The sequence below is a fragment of the Mixophyes fleayi genome, chromosome 1 (genome assembly GCF_038048845.1).
Source record: "Mixophyes fleayi isolate aMixFle1 chromosome 1, aMixFle1.hap1, whole genome shotgun sequence".
In the NCBI taxonomy this organism is placed as follows: domain Eukaryota; kingdom Metazoa; phylum Chordata; class Amphibia; order Anura; family Limnodynastidae; genus Mixophyes; species Mixophyes fleayi.
The window spans coordinates 413,748,699-413,762,448 of NC_134402.1; the positions used below are offsets into that span (position 1 = coordinate 413,748,699).

At 37.5% G+C, this 13,750-nt stretch overlaps 1 protein-coding gene across 4 annotated transcripts in view; it reads left to right on the forward strand.

Moving 5' to 3' along the window:
• The window catches only part of ADAMTS6 (ADAM metallopeptidase with thrombospondin type 1 motif 6), a 232,850-nt gene that overhangs the window by 39,471 nt on the left and 179,629 nt on the right, over positions 1-13,750 (forward strand). For 2 of the 4 annotated variants that reach the window (XM_075182881.1, XM_075182867.1), the window contains 4 exons: positions 217-385; positions 1,441-1,658; positions 4,061-4,144; positions 5,896-6,041. In XM_075182881.1, the coding sequence (XP_075038982.1) occupies positions 217-385; positions 1,441-1,658; positions 4,061-4,144; positions 5,896-6,041 (617 nt within the window). The remainder of the gene's footprint in view (positions 1-216; positions 386-1,440; positions 1,659-4,060; positions 4,145-5,895; positions 6,042-13,750) is intronic. The other 2 variants (XM_075182890.1, XM_075182874.1) reach the window with 1 other exon arrangement.

Sequence of the window (13,750 nt, forward strand, 5' to 3'; positions counted from 1 at the left end):
TTTTTGGCAATGCCTATGTAATCGCTGGGAGGGTGGATAAAAAGTTAATTACAGAACAGACTGCAGGGTGATTAATGCAATTGTTCTGTTATATAGAAAAATGTAAGAATATCCACATTTACGTTACATTTCCCAGACGTCATCAGCTATAATGCAAATAGCACAAGTCTCTCCAGTTTGTCTAAATCCCTTTTTTCCTATTCTTTTCCATCCAAGCATGGCGTAATCGCTACTGAAGATGAAGAGTATTTTATTGAGCCTTTAGACAACGTCACAGAAAACTCCAATCACTTTAACTCCGAAAGGGGCCACCCTCATATTATTTACAGAAAATCTGCCATCCATCAGCGGTATTCCAGCAACCAGGGACACTGTGGTGTGAAAGGTAAGATAGGTGTGGTCAGAGGAAATTCATCTTTACAGTAAATGCCAGAAAGTAAAGTGCTTGTGGCTGTCATATATCTACTGGATAAATATAGGCAGGTACAATGACTACCTACTGGGGGTTATATACTAACAAGGTTCAAATGTGCACTGCCCTGCAGTCATTACCTTTACCAATGAAAGCCGATGTCCAATTAGTTGCTATTGGCTACTGAACATGTAGCACCTTTCCATTGGTTTGTGTTTATAGATAATCTCACACTTCTTTCAAAATTGCCCCTTGCACATACAAGTTTGAGAACCAGCTTGGTTGTTGGTGACATTGGTGCAGTTCACATCGTAGTTGTTATAATGGGTGAAACTCCAGTTATTGAGCTCCTCCAGCTTACACTTAGTAGTTGCAAATAAATAATTGATAGTGGATCACTAGATTCACACAAAAGGTGATTCTCCACACATTAAGGATAGTCACTCTCATTTTTGACCTGTACACGGTCATCCTCAACAAGTCCCCTGACCTCCTGGCACAGTCTTAATGTCACTCGATAGACCCTTGTCCCTAGATGTGGGGTACAGGTTGAAGGTACCTGTACTCAACTATTACACTCAGGTTTCCAGGCTTAACAGTCTTGCTAATTGATTATTTTGTGCTTTGTTTACTATAGTTTTTTCTGTTTCTGCAGTAAGTGGAAACTTGTATATTTTAATTGGATGTAGATTTACGTCTTGTTTGTCTGCGGAGAGGTGTAGTGTACATCATGTTCTTACTATGTGGGGGCTCACACTTCTTCAACCACTCCATGCATACAGTTGGGTGCCAAATTCAGTAAAGCGGTTTTAGAAACCTATTTATGCTAATCTAGTAGATTGTAGCATTGTAAGGAACATATTTTCTTTGGCAACAACCTGGTTCATCCAGGGATAGTTGGTATATAGTCATCATAATGGAATTATAAGGTTTATTAGTAGTTATCATTTGACAAAGCTTACTGAACCCTAGCTGGCAATAATACGTAGTACATAGTATTATATCTCATGCAATTGCATTTTTCCTAGAAGATCTCACTGGAAACCACAAGCCTTGGTGGTTAAATTACACAATATCTACTCCTACGACGCCATCGGATAATGACACAGAAAATGGTCCTCGCCGGCAGAGGAGATCGGTTAGCATTGAACGATTTGTAGAGACTCTAGTAGTGGCGGACAAAATGATGGTGGGATATCATGGACGCAAAGATATTGAACACTACATACTCAGCGTAATGAATATTGTAAGTTTGACCCCTTCATCACTGATTAAACACTAGTATCTACAGCATGTTTCTGATAATCCCATAAAATATTTATAATCTTCAAGCAGAAGCAGTTATAGGGGTTAGTATTTTGCTTAATATCTGTTTTTCCATTTCTTACATAGCTGCTTTATTGGAAATGGAACATGTTATATCTGTACTGCAGTACCTTTGACAACCTGAGGTAGCGCTGTGAGTGCTGCACTATATAGAGAGAAATAGTCACCGACCACCAGTTTGATAAAAAAAAACTGCAGCTAAAAGCAGGAGTTTGTTGCATCCTGTGATAACATGTGAAGCAACTTGTAGTCATATATTATGTATGTTAAAAATTAATCTAAAACTAATACAGTCCTTATATTGTCACAGCGATATATAGACTATTTTGTGACACTTATTGTTTACGGCTGCAGTCTGTTTTTTAAATAAGTTTTGTTTATTTACAAAGGCCAAACTACTGTTTTAATTAGAACATATTGTCTACTTAATACGGAGCTGAAACCAAACGCAAACATACCCCCTCCTTCAGTTTTGTAAATATAGTGCAATTATAATATAATTATTGTGATTTATTTTAAGCAATGCAAAAGCGGATTTGGAACATTTCCAGTGAAGCAGCTGATATTATCAGTAACAGCACTTTGTGGCTTGTAACATCAAGTGTCTGCCAGATCTGTTGAGCAAGAGCTAGTTCTGTACAGTACACTAACTCCTCTGTTTTACAAGTGTCAATTACCTGTTGCTTTTCTTTTATCATCCTGAATACTTCTTTCATTGTGCGGCTCTAGCGGTTGGAGAAACACTCACGTCATCCCGTAATTTATCATGCTTACTAGGGTTACCTGCACATGGAAGGAGTTTCCTTCCTCGTGTAGGTGTTCCTGTTCGTGCCATCAAAGTCAGGAACGTATAGTCTGCAACAACTTAATGGCATCTACCAAGTGATTAAAGGAAATAAGATCATGGAGACGTTTTTGTGGGTTCTCACATCTCTTTGTAATATCTTTAGGACAGGAATCCTTTTCTTTTTCTACGTGACTTTAATTGCAAATGTGCTTGTGTTTATTTCCCTGTACTGTGATTATTCAATCTGCTCTAGGCCTATTTATTATGCTAAGAGTTGCACATGGCACTCTATAAGTAATTATATACATAGACCATATAGGGGATGTTAGGTGTTGGATCACACACTGGATATGGCCCTATATGGCTTTTCCATGGCCCCCAACATCCCTTAAAACAACTTAGTAGTTTTTTTTGTTTTGTATTCAGCCTCTAGGCACCTGGGTATATCATATGTGACATTCATCATTTACTTATATGGAAAGCCTATCATATGTTTGTAGAATAATTGGTATATTCATTAATTAATATACACTATGTTTCAAGATACCAGTATGAGGCTCATTCAGACAAGCAAATCAGTGTCATCTATGTTCCGTGCCACGCAGTCCTGTGTTCATCTATTTTGCATTTCTAGGTAACTTTTGCTTTTACACCTCCAATCCCTCATTGCAACACATCTGTATAATGTTCCATCAGTATAAAGGATTTGCATATTTAGCTGCTGCGCTTGTTAGCACATGTGTCTGAATGGTCCCCATGCCTGTAACATCCCTCGCGTCAGTCCTTCACCCAGAACGCAACATGAAGACAAAATATAAAAGCATCAGTAATCCATTTGTTAGAATGAGCTCTAATATAATGTATAATAATATATTATTATATATAATATAATATAATATATAATTAGTCCCACTCATATGCGATATACCTAACTGGAACGCAAAGCAGATTAGTGCTTTTCCAGTTCCATTCCAGGGTACTCTAAATATTCAAGCAACACTGAATTTGTCACGGAGTCAAGAGTAGATTTCTATTTGGCTCACAATACTAATGTTTAAGCTAGATATACAGTGTTATAAAATGAATGGAGATATTCAAATCATGATCTGGAGTTGACATAGCAATATAGGGCTGACACTACATTTGAAAGGCAGGGAATATTTTCCCTGGACTCTCGCAATTGGGTCCTTTTTGTTTTAGTCAAAACACCATCAGAACATTTAGGGCTAGATTTACTAAACTGCGGGTTTGAAAAAGTGGAGATGTTGCCTATAGCAACCAATCAGATTCCAGCTATCATTTATTTAGTGCACTCTACAAAATGACAGCTAGGATCTGATTGGTTGCTATAGACAACATCTACACTTTCAAAACCACTGTTTAGTAAATATACCCCTTGCAAAATGAACCTGGAACCTTTCATGCTAAAAATTGTCTTCGATGTATCTTCAGTCTGCTTTCTCTTCTGACCCGAAATCAATGGCTTGTGGTTTCATTGTCTGACTTTGTGTGTTTTCTTCTTTTCTGGAGGTCAGGTTGCCAAACTTTACCGTGATTCCAGCCTAGGAAACGTTGTGAATATCATAGTGACCCGTTTGATAGTCCTCACGGAAGATCAGGTAAGAACTGGCATTTAAATCACAGATGTATATAATTTAGAACCCAGTAATTAATTTACATTGTTATATATTTAACCCAGGTGCCTGGTTCCAAATACACTGAACATGTAAAACGGTAATTAATTTACATATCAATACATTTTAAACCAGTTGTCTGAATTGCAGGAAAATAAACCAACCGTTTTAAACATTTCCAGGCGCAAAACTGTGGCTGTCCCTGAAAAGACAGCACTCTGGAAACTCATTCTGGGCAGGTTTAAGAAATTTCTTGGAAATCATACAAATTAATAAATATCTAAATTACTCTTCTATTGTATTTGGAACCCAAAAGGAAGTGGTAATTGATTGTGGATCTCCTTTTAAGAGCACATGTTGCTGGATTATCTAGTCATTTAACAAATTTATTATGTGCTTAGTATGAATTTTCTTAGGTTTTGGAGTGGGAACATATGGACAAACATTGTTAGTGTCTGAAAACCACTGCACAAGAACCTCTAAATACACCTTTCTCATTTTCTGCAATTAACTAGTAATGAAAAATAACTTCGTTCTTAATCTGAAAGGGGTATTGATTGTATTTCCCAACAGTGTTTTCCTTTTATTTTGTTTTCTAGAATATAGAATAGAGCTTTAAATGTTTTTAAATGAGGCAGTGGCAGTCAAAATCATTAATTTATACTTTATTGCATTCTAAAGTGATGAAATTACCGTATTTGTCAAAATGTTACATTTTTATCAACTTTTAATATATTTCCCTTTTATGTGCCTGCTGTTGCTACAGAGTTGTGTGGAGCCTGACAAATAAACTATGATGAGGATATATTGATATGCCCTTTATATATATATATAACACTAAGTGTATGAATAAATCCAGTGTATAGCGTAAAAGTTCCAATGAATACAAATATATAAAACCTCAGAATGAAGTTTTTGCTGGGACCCTTAATTTGTGATGACTGAATCTATTAGTTGTTATTATAGTCTAATCCGTGGTCTGCCAATACAAACACAGTCAGTCCGCTTACTGTCAGCTGAGTCTGAATTTGGAGCCCATCTGACTTTCTCTAATACGTGGGGCTAGGTTTCCTTCTAACAAGGAAAAGTGGAGGTGTTGGCTATAACAACCAATAAGATTCTAGCTATCATTTGTTAGAATGTACTGGATAACTTATAGCTACAATCTAATTGGTTGCTCTTGGCTACACTTCCACTTTTCTTCTTAGAAGTTAAAGTAAATCTGTACCCTCTGGTTCCCGAAAGACAATCAGCTGATTGAGAATAAGTATTGCTAATTAGAATTACTTTTATTCTGCTCACTGATTTTATTCATATGAAACATAGTGCAGTATACGTTGGGCTCTTAATAGAATGTGACTATTATTCAATGTTATTTTGCAACTGATTGTGTTGTGTTTGAGTGAATGTCATTGCTCTTTAATTTGCTACTTATCTAGCTCTGACTGCTTCAGTAGAGGATTTACGGACCTATCGGTGTGTGAAATGTTCTTCAGCTGATAATGAGAAATTGTTATATTGACATAATCACAATTACATTTGGAACACACAATATGTCTGCTCAGTAATACGCTGGCTGAACTCGGTCAGATTTTATAGAGATAAATATTGGCAAGGAGTGATTATTCCTAGAAACCACTGCTTCTAATTATAGTCTCATTTTAGTCTTCAAAAGGCTTAACAACTGACCTTAGTAATTTGCTTGGAACATTCCTGGTATGCGTCTTGTATTGCAGCCAAACTTGGAGATCAACCACCATGCGGACAAGTCCCTCGACAGCTTCTGTAAGTGGCAGAAATCTATTCTCTCGCACCAGAGTGACGGGAACACCATACCAGAAAATGGCATCGCTCACCATGACAACGCCGTACTCATCACCAGGTAGGAGGAACCTGTTCGCTGTGTGTTATCTGTAGCCCTCTTTATTAATGAACATTAATCAGACTTTTCCGAGTATTATCCCAGCCAGTCTTCTATAAGGGACAGTAATGCTTCTCCAGGTATTCCCACTACAGTTTGTTAATCTATAATGATTCCTTGTTGTATTTTAATTTCCTGATTTGCAAGAATGCTATATCACCTGATGATGTTTCCTGTATATTAAGCTAAATTCACCATATGTGTAAAGGGATTTTCTTTCATTTAAAACGGGCAAAGAGGAAAATGTACTGTTATCCTATTGGCAGCAGGTTTCTAAATGAAACTGGTAGAATATTCTATAATTAATTTCTTATATACGTTTTATTATTATTATTTTTTTACCATTCAGTTTGGAGCCAAGGGACCGATTTAATTAGCAGCGTGGTTCCATAGTAGTCTCCTGTGCTGTGTTTAACGCACACAAAACTGGCAATTACGGTAATAAAAACTTCTTTCGTTCTTGCTTGTACCTCTATGGGGATGATTCAGTGACCGACGCACATTGCCGGGCATCAGGGTAGGAATCAGCGCGAGGTGTCTCCGCGTACATTCCGGAGACACCTTGCGCCGAGTTGAATCTCCACCTCTGAGATCTGTACCTGAACATGACACAGAAACATGAGGCGTGAGGCTACTACAGCACCTCGCTGCTAATTGAATCGACCCCAGAGCGTTTACTTTTTATGCCCATTAATTCAAATTGTATACTGTGCAAAGAAGTGTTTTCTGGTGCATTCTTGTGCTCTCACTACTACCATTCTGCTGTCAGATCAAGAGGAGGCGTTCATAGCGTGACACTCGGGCTTCTAATGAATATTCATGCACTCAGCATGGAGATTGCACGTTGTTAATAGGCCAAAGAAGGTTACGTGGACTAAACATTCGTTTGTTTTTAATCAGTCTTCAAGTATGGTGTGATTTTATGTTTGCTTAAACTAGTGTGAATCATTTTAATTACTTTGCAACTACTCAGCAGACATCCAACACAAATGACCATAAAAATTACTTTACAAAGCCACATAACACTAAAACTCATAATAGTACACCAGTGCAAAAAGTCAAGACCACAGTATGTAAACTTGATTTAAGATATTTGAGTACATGACCTTGGTTGTGAAGAATAGCAGAAACTATGTTGTACACCATTTAATGGTCAGTACATCCATAAACAGTAATACCTCTGTATTTGCTAATAGGATACCACAGACTCCCAGACATTGCTGTATGACATCATGGTCACTTTCTCACAGGAATAAGTAAACTTTCAAACACAAAGCCTTTGTTCAGTCACTGAGAGTTAGAGTTCTTATCTTTATATGTTATCTGTCTTTCTTTCATACAGCTATTACAGCCACTATAATTATCCCAATCAGGTACGCATTTTAAAACAGCCTTTCTAAATAGCTTATCATTTGCAGTATATTCTTTACTTAAAATTATAAGAAGCAACGGCCAATCTTGCAGCTCTTGTTTGGAGCATACATCTAGCTCCTGAGATTAAACAATACGTTTAGGTTGTACAAGGAGAGTGGTATGGATATGGACGTTTCCTGTGTCCACCTGAGATTACCTTTGACTGTCATGCCCCTGCTTTTTACTCTCCGGTCGCGTGTATTTCTACTGCCTCCATTGTAAGACTATCAAATTCCATTCACTTACATTCCCATCATGTCATACTGCCACTTCTAAATGTCTACTTCGACCAGTGAGCAATTGTATATCTATACTTGCTGAAAGCACCTACAGATGCCGCTCTTATCTTATTACTTACATCAATCATTCCAAAGAGCATCAGCACTTTGAATATTTAATAGCTTATAGCCGTTCTGCTTGTTACACCTTTGTCGCACCTTACAGTATGCTCCTCCCAAGGTTAGCCCCTCCCCTGTTCTGCTTTGTCCCAAACATTCCATGACCTGGACTCTTCCCGGAAGTTCTGGGAAAGTCAACTTTTCTGCGTCACTGAGCACGGAACAGAAGACACTTTCAATAGTGGATTTCTCCACGATTAGAACAGAGAACACGACAGTACCAAGAAAACTACATGCATACATTACATATTTAGGCCTTTAATCACATGTATTTTCATGCAAGAGAAGTGCATTGAATGCGGTTGGGTTATGCAAACAGTTTGCCACTAAAGTTCCGCCTTACCACAGCCCCTCACACCCTACAAATCCAGCATGCTTGTGCATCTGTAAACTCAGCAATTCTTCAAAGAATAACAAACACCTCCAAGATTGTCCAGTTACCTCCCGTTTTACATAATATATGTACTTTTGTACTTTTTTGTTTTTGTGGTGTGAAAGCTTGAATCACTCATAAGTAAGTAAATCTATGGATTTCCTAGAGTCACCAAAAGAGCACCCCTGGTGTGCAGAGTTGCACATAAGTGGTTCACAAGTGAAATAACTATTATTATGACTGGTGTGTTGGATTGGCATGCTGACAATGGCCACTATTGAGTCAGTCGACATCACATTGGTGCTGCATTTCCAGACACACAAGTAGTGTTTTACTTTGACACACTTGGGGGTATATTTACTAAACTGCGGGTTTGAAAAACTGGAGATGTTGCCTATAGCAACCAATCAGATTCTATCTGTCATTTTGCAGAATGTACTAAATAAATGAAAGCTAGCATCTGGTTGCTATAGACAACACCTCCACTTTTTCAAACCCGCAGTTTATAAAATCTAGCCCTTAGTCTCTTGCAGAAAATGTATGATTTTTTTTTTACCTTTGTAAAATAGGGTACAGTTTGGTAATTATGACTATTTTCGTAGCTGGGTATGTAACAACAATTTTGCATTGGGCATATTTCAGTATGCAGTGTTTACAATGGTGCTTAAACCTGAAAAAACACAGTTTCCTTTAAGTTGTCATAAAATAATTTATTACTAAACACAATTGTGAACGTGTTAATTATAGGTGAATGTTGTAAACACAGGTAGACGTTGTAAACACAGGTAGACGTTGTGCGTTTTTTTCCATATTGTTAAGTTGTGGAATTATTTTGCCATATTTTCATTGAGACTCAGCATGATGACTTACGTGGAGAGAATATGAATGAATAATATGTCTGCAGGATTTTTGTCACTCACCTTCCTACAAACTATATCTCACTATGAGTCATACAAATCATAACATTCAAAGGTTTCACTGAGGAAATGTGTTTTGTGGCACCAATATAGGATGTCTGTTATAACATTCACTAATTTATTTCCCAAACCATGGAGAGCGGCCAGTAGAGTAGTCTGCATTTTTGCATATGAAAAATGCTTGCTATTTTTTATTGAAAATTTTATAGGAGCAGAACATGCGTAAGCTAAATAATTTCGAGGTGAAATAGAAAGCTGGATTCTGGTTTATTACTTAATCTTGAGTGCTTTTGCTATAATTCTAAGCAAATCTATAAAAGCTAAAATATATGTACATATATGTATTATTTCCTCTGCTAAATTATATTATATGAGTTTATAATATATTTATATATTTAAGCAGCGAAAACAACTTTTGGGAAAACTGAATTATAGGTTTCATGGCCTATTTCCAATAGGTTAAGCGCTGGAACGAAAATGGCAAAATAATAAAAAATAGTAAGACCTCTATAGAAATTATTAGCAACAGCTAAACAATAACAATTCTGCAAAAAAAAAAAATAGTACAAATTCAGAATGGAAATATATTTAGGGGGGGATTTAAATGGCCGCGTCACTGCCGAAAGTAACGCAGCCTGCGCACTATTACCGATATTACGGTAACAGTGCGCATTATTATCGGTAATACGGTAATATTGAACACTGGTTTTTGCTTGCAGTTCAGGGAGCCGGGTGCATAAATCAGAGTTAAAATTAGTGTATTAACAGTAATATAATTAACGCCATGTTGAGTGCAGCCAAATTGAACACCCCTCTCCCCCCCCCCCCCTTAGAAGCATTAAAAATGAGCATAAACATTACAAACAGCTCTTAATTACATTGAATCATGTATGCTGGTCTTGCGCAAATGTGGTCAACTAATTTGTTTTTGTTTTTTTTTACCTAATTGACCGACCACTGAAACATGAGTGTTTCCACAATCGATCTTTTAGAAGAATCAAAGTCTGATTGGGGCTTGTTCAGGCATAGAAACTGGGCCAGTTGATCGCATTTTGGGACATAGATGAGGTTATTGGCTGATTTTAAAGTTTTAGGTGCACATGTGGGGCCAGCTCTACATTGCTGTTCAGTGGTTTGGGCTGGTACACAAATGACCAGATTTGTGCAATGTGGTCTCACATAATTGGCGGTGAAGCTGACAATCGCGTTATAATGTATGTAGCAAGCATAACCTTACGTTATGAGCAACAGAACATAAATATTAAACTGCATCTTTATATTATTAGCACTGGTATTATTCATATGTATTTTGTTAGAATTATTATTGTTCTTCTTGATTTATGAAGTATCGCCTTGCGCAAGAATCTTGGCATTTTGTGTTTGTAAGAAACGTAACAAAATTACTTTTACACCGTGTAACATAAAGTTGGCATTTTCAGTGGCAAATGTGCAAATCATTTGATCTCTTTATGGACAAATATCAAGGTTCTGGCCTCTGTCCTTTTACTAAGATGCCTACAAAAATGTTTATTAGGTGAGTAAAGCCACAGCTGCTTACTCAGAAGCGATTGTTTTAGAAATTCATATAATGACTCACATTGCTACAATGTATTTGAGCATTTCAGATGTTAGGGGTATTAGTAATACTGTTATACAGTTTGATTAATGTGTTTTCTTCACTATTTGACTAATAACACCCAACAGGTAACTTTAGAAAATACCTGTTGCAGCCAACTCTGCTTGTAATCATTTATAATAGAAATTTAATTAAAAATGTTCTGTTGCTATGTATTCGTATATATGTATTTGTATAAGGCTGATAAATATGCTCCCATACTTGGACCTGTCTATTTTCATCAACCATTGTAAATACACCCTTTAAATCTTGTGCACAAACATGCTGTTATGTGCAGAGCATGACCGACACATAATGGGACAGACTTTAAATAAACTGTTAATAATTCTGTTAATGTGTGAGCTTTCCTGTTACTTATTTGCACATTGTTGTGGCTTGTTTAATACGTGATAGGGGTTATTTAAACATGTGTTATAGTTATTGAGCCTAGATTTCCACCAAAGGTCAGGAGGCAATGGTTGGAGTTGGCTGGATTGAGGGTGTTCTTTGTAAAGTACAGAGCACTGAAGCACCGTGCTTTGCGAAGCAGGGCAAAAATGAGATTTCAATATGCGAAACAAGGTTATTGAAATGAAATAAAACCAGGGAAGAGGATGCACAACCATTTCCACACTGCAGAAGGACTTGGTTTTTCTCCTGTTCTGACCTGACGGCAAATTGGGTCTGGTATTCTCCTTTTAAAATCTTGAGTTTCCCGGTTGCACTTCGGTTGAGAAGTACATTTCTAAGGAGACTTTGCTCAATGTAAAGCAAAACTTCAAACACACAAAGTACCACATGTTATAACCAGCACCCTGATATCGCCTACATTTCATGATTAATTTTAGCAATGACTAAGGATAAGCTAAGTATTGTTTTAGGAGATTAGCTAAAGAGATTAAATTACTTAAACTAGTCATTCTAAAGAGGTAGGAGCTTGTACTCAGTGTGAACTGTACACTTTTGCAGGCGGTACATGTTCATTTTTCTGCCTCTCCGCGTGCCTTGGCGCACTGGTAGTTTGTAGAGACTGAAGACAATGCATGAACCATGATTTGCACAGGGCTGACCATCTAGGTGTCTCTGGTCAGAGCGAAGCATTTTGCTCTACGCATCAAGTTCACATCTTAAATGAGGTGTAGAATATCGATTTGCGATCTCCAGTCCGAACTTTCACATGCCTAGTGTTTTCACCCAATATAAGTTGCCACAAAGGGGAAAGCAGAACGTGCACCAAGAATCGGGACTCAAGAGTATAATAATCCTTGAAAAAAGATTACATTACCCTTCGTAGGAGGGTGAAAATATGCACCCTCTGTATATTGCCACAGCGCTTGCAGTTTAAATATGGAAATATAACCTTTTTTTGGAGCACTAAGAAACCTCTTCTTAGGCTCTGTTACACCACCTATATTTGTTTAAACATGTCCATCCTGAATGCCTTTTGGCATGTTTGTACGATATAGGAGGTGGACACGGAAACTCAGGAGTATTATTAGGATTGGCCTTAATATTTCTAGTGTCCCAGTTACATCTGAGAAACTGTCCTTCAACACGGATTGTCATTTTTCTTAACTGCCTATCTGGATTTTGTTGGTTTGGACATCATACTGGAATGCTCTTTCAGATTACAAATTAGTTTGGGCTAATCCCAATGCAACAATATACATACTTCAGTCGGCTTCAAGTTGATCACTTTTGGATGAAAATATTCCAATAAAGATGGACCGATTTATTGAACCATTTCCCCATCTACATTTCATCATATTTGTCACTCGCCGGGGTATCGGGCTGCTCACCCGACCCTCGGCAAACTTACCTTCCTCCGGCGGTCCGCCCGGTCCGGGCCACCGCCATCTTGGATTCGGGTCTGCACCCGCGATTAATAAAACCTCTGGCCGCTTTCCCATTGGCCAGGCAATTTTGGCTCCAAATACAAAAGGCACCTCCTCTATACATTTTGCGACGGTTCCTGGTGAACACCGTCTACTCGTTAGACTCCGCGCCCTGTTGGAGTAGCGCTAAACTGTACGAACCCTAGGATTCGCATCGTAAAGACCTGCCTATCGTCTGAAACCGTGACAATTTTGGATTGATTATCAACCTCACCTGTTGGTTTATATGTATTCAATCAAATTCAATGATCGGATTGAACATGCTTAGCCAGTTTAAGTCCAATTAATCCTCCAGATCTACATTTGAGATATCTTTCTTGAGACAATTCTTCTGTGATCTGTGCGCCTGATTGTGAGTATTTTCAGGTAGGACAATTTTTTTTTTTAGCAAGGACTTATCTCAAGATCTTTATCTTTTGCAATTCACTTGATTCTTCTATATTTAGTATTCAATGAAGACCTGTCCACATGCATCACAGGGATTTTTGCAACTTATGGAATGCATCACAAAAAAACAGAAACAATAAATAATAATATATAGGGATCAAACAAGTAACTTGAGACAATTTGGTATCAAGACGAAAAGAGTGAAAAGTTGATTTCTAAATAATGTATTTCTTTATGAACAAACACGTGGGTTAATTGCTTTGAGATAAGGTTTTGTTGTCTATGTGGCTAAATATATCTTATGAGTCTTATTTTCTTTTCCACCAGTAGCCAAACCTCCCTCCTAACAACTGAAATTACAGCCCTGTACACAAGTACTCAGATCTCCTGACTGATGACAATAACACACACTAAGGACCTGTGATATTTTCTTCATTGTCATCCATACCTTAGCCCACCTTCATTTCCATCAAAGAATACTCCAACTCTAATGACCCAAGCACATGTACAGTGGAAAAAATGAATGGGTCATTTAAAACATACACTGATGAACAAAAAACATGTTCTATCAAAGAATTCTCAGCTACAGCCAGGACCACAGTACAGAGCAAAAGTACTAACACAATTCCAGAATGTAGTGGAAAACTTTGCTCCATGATTTACAGTTTAAAA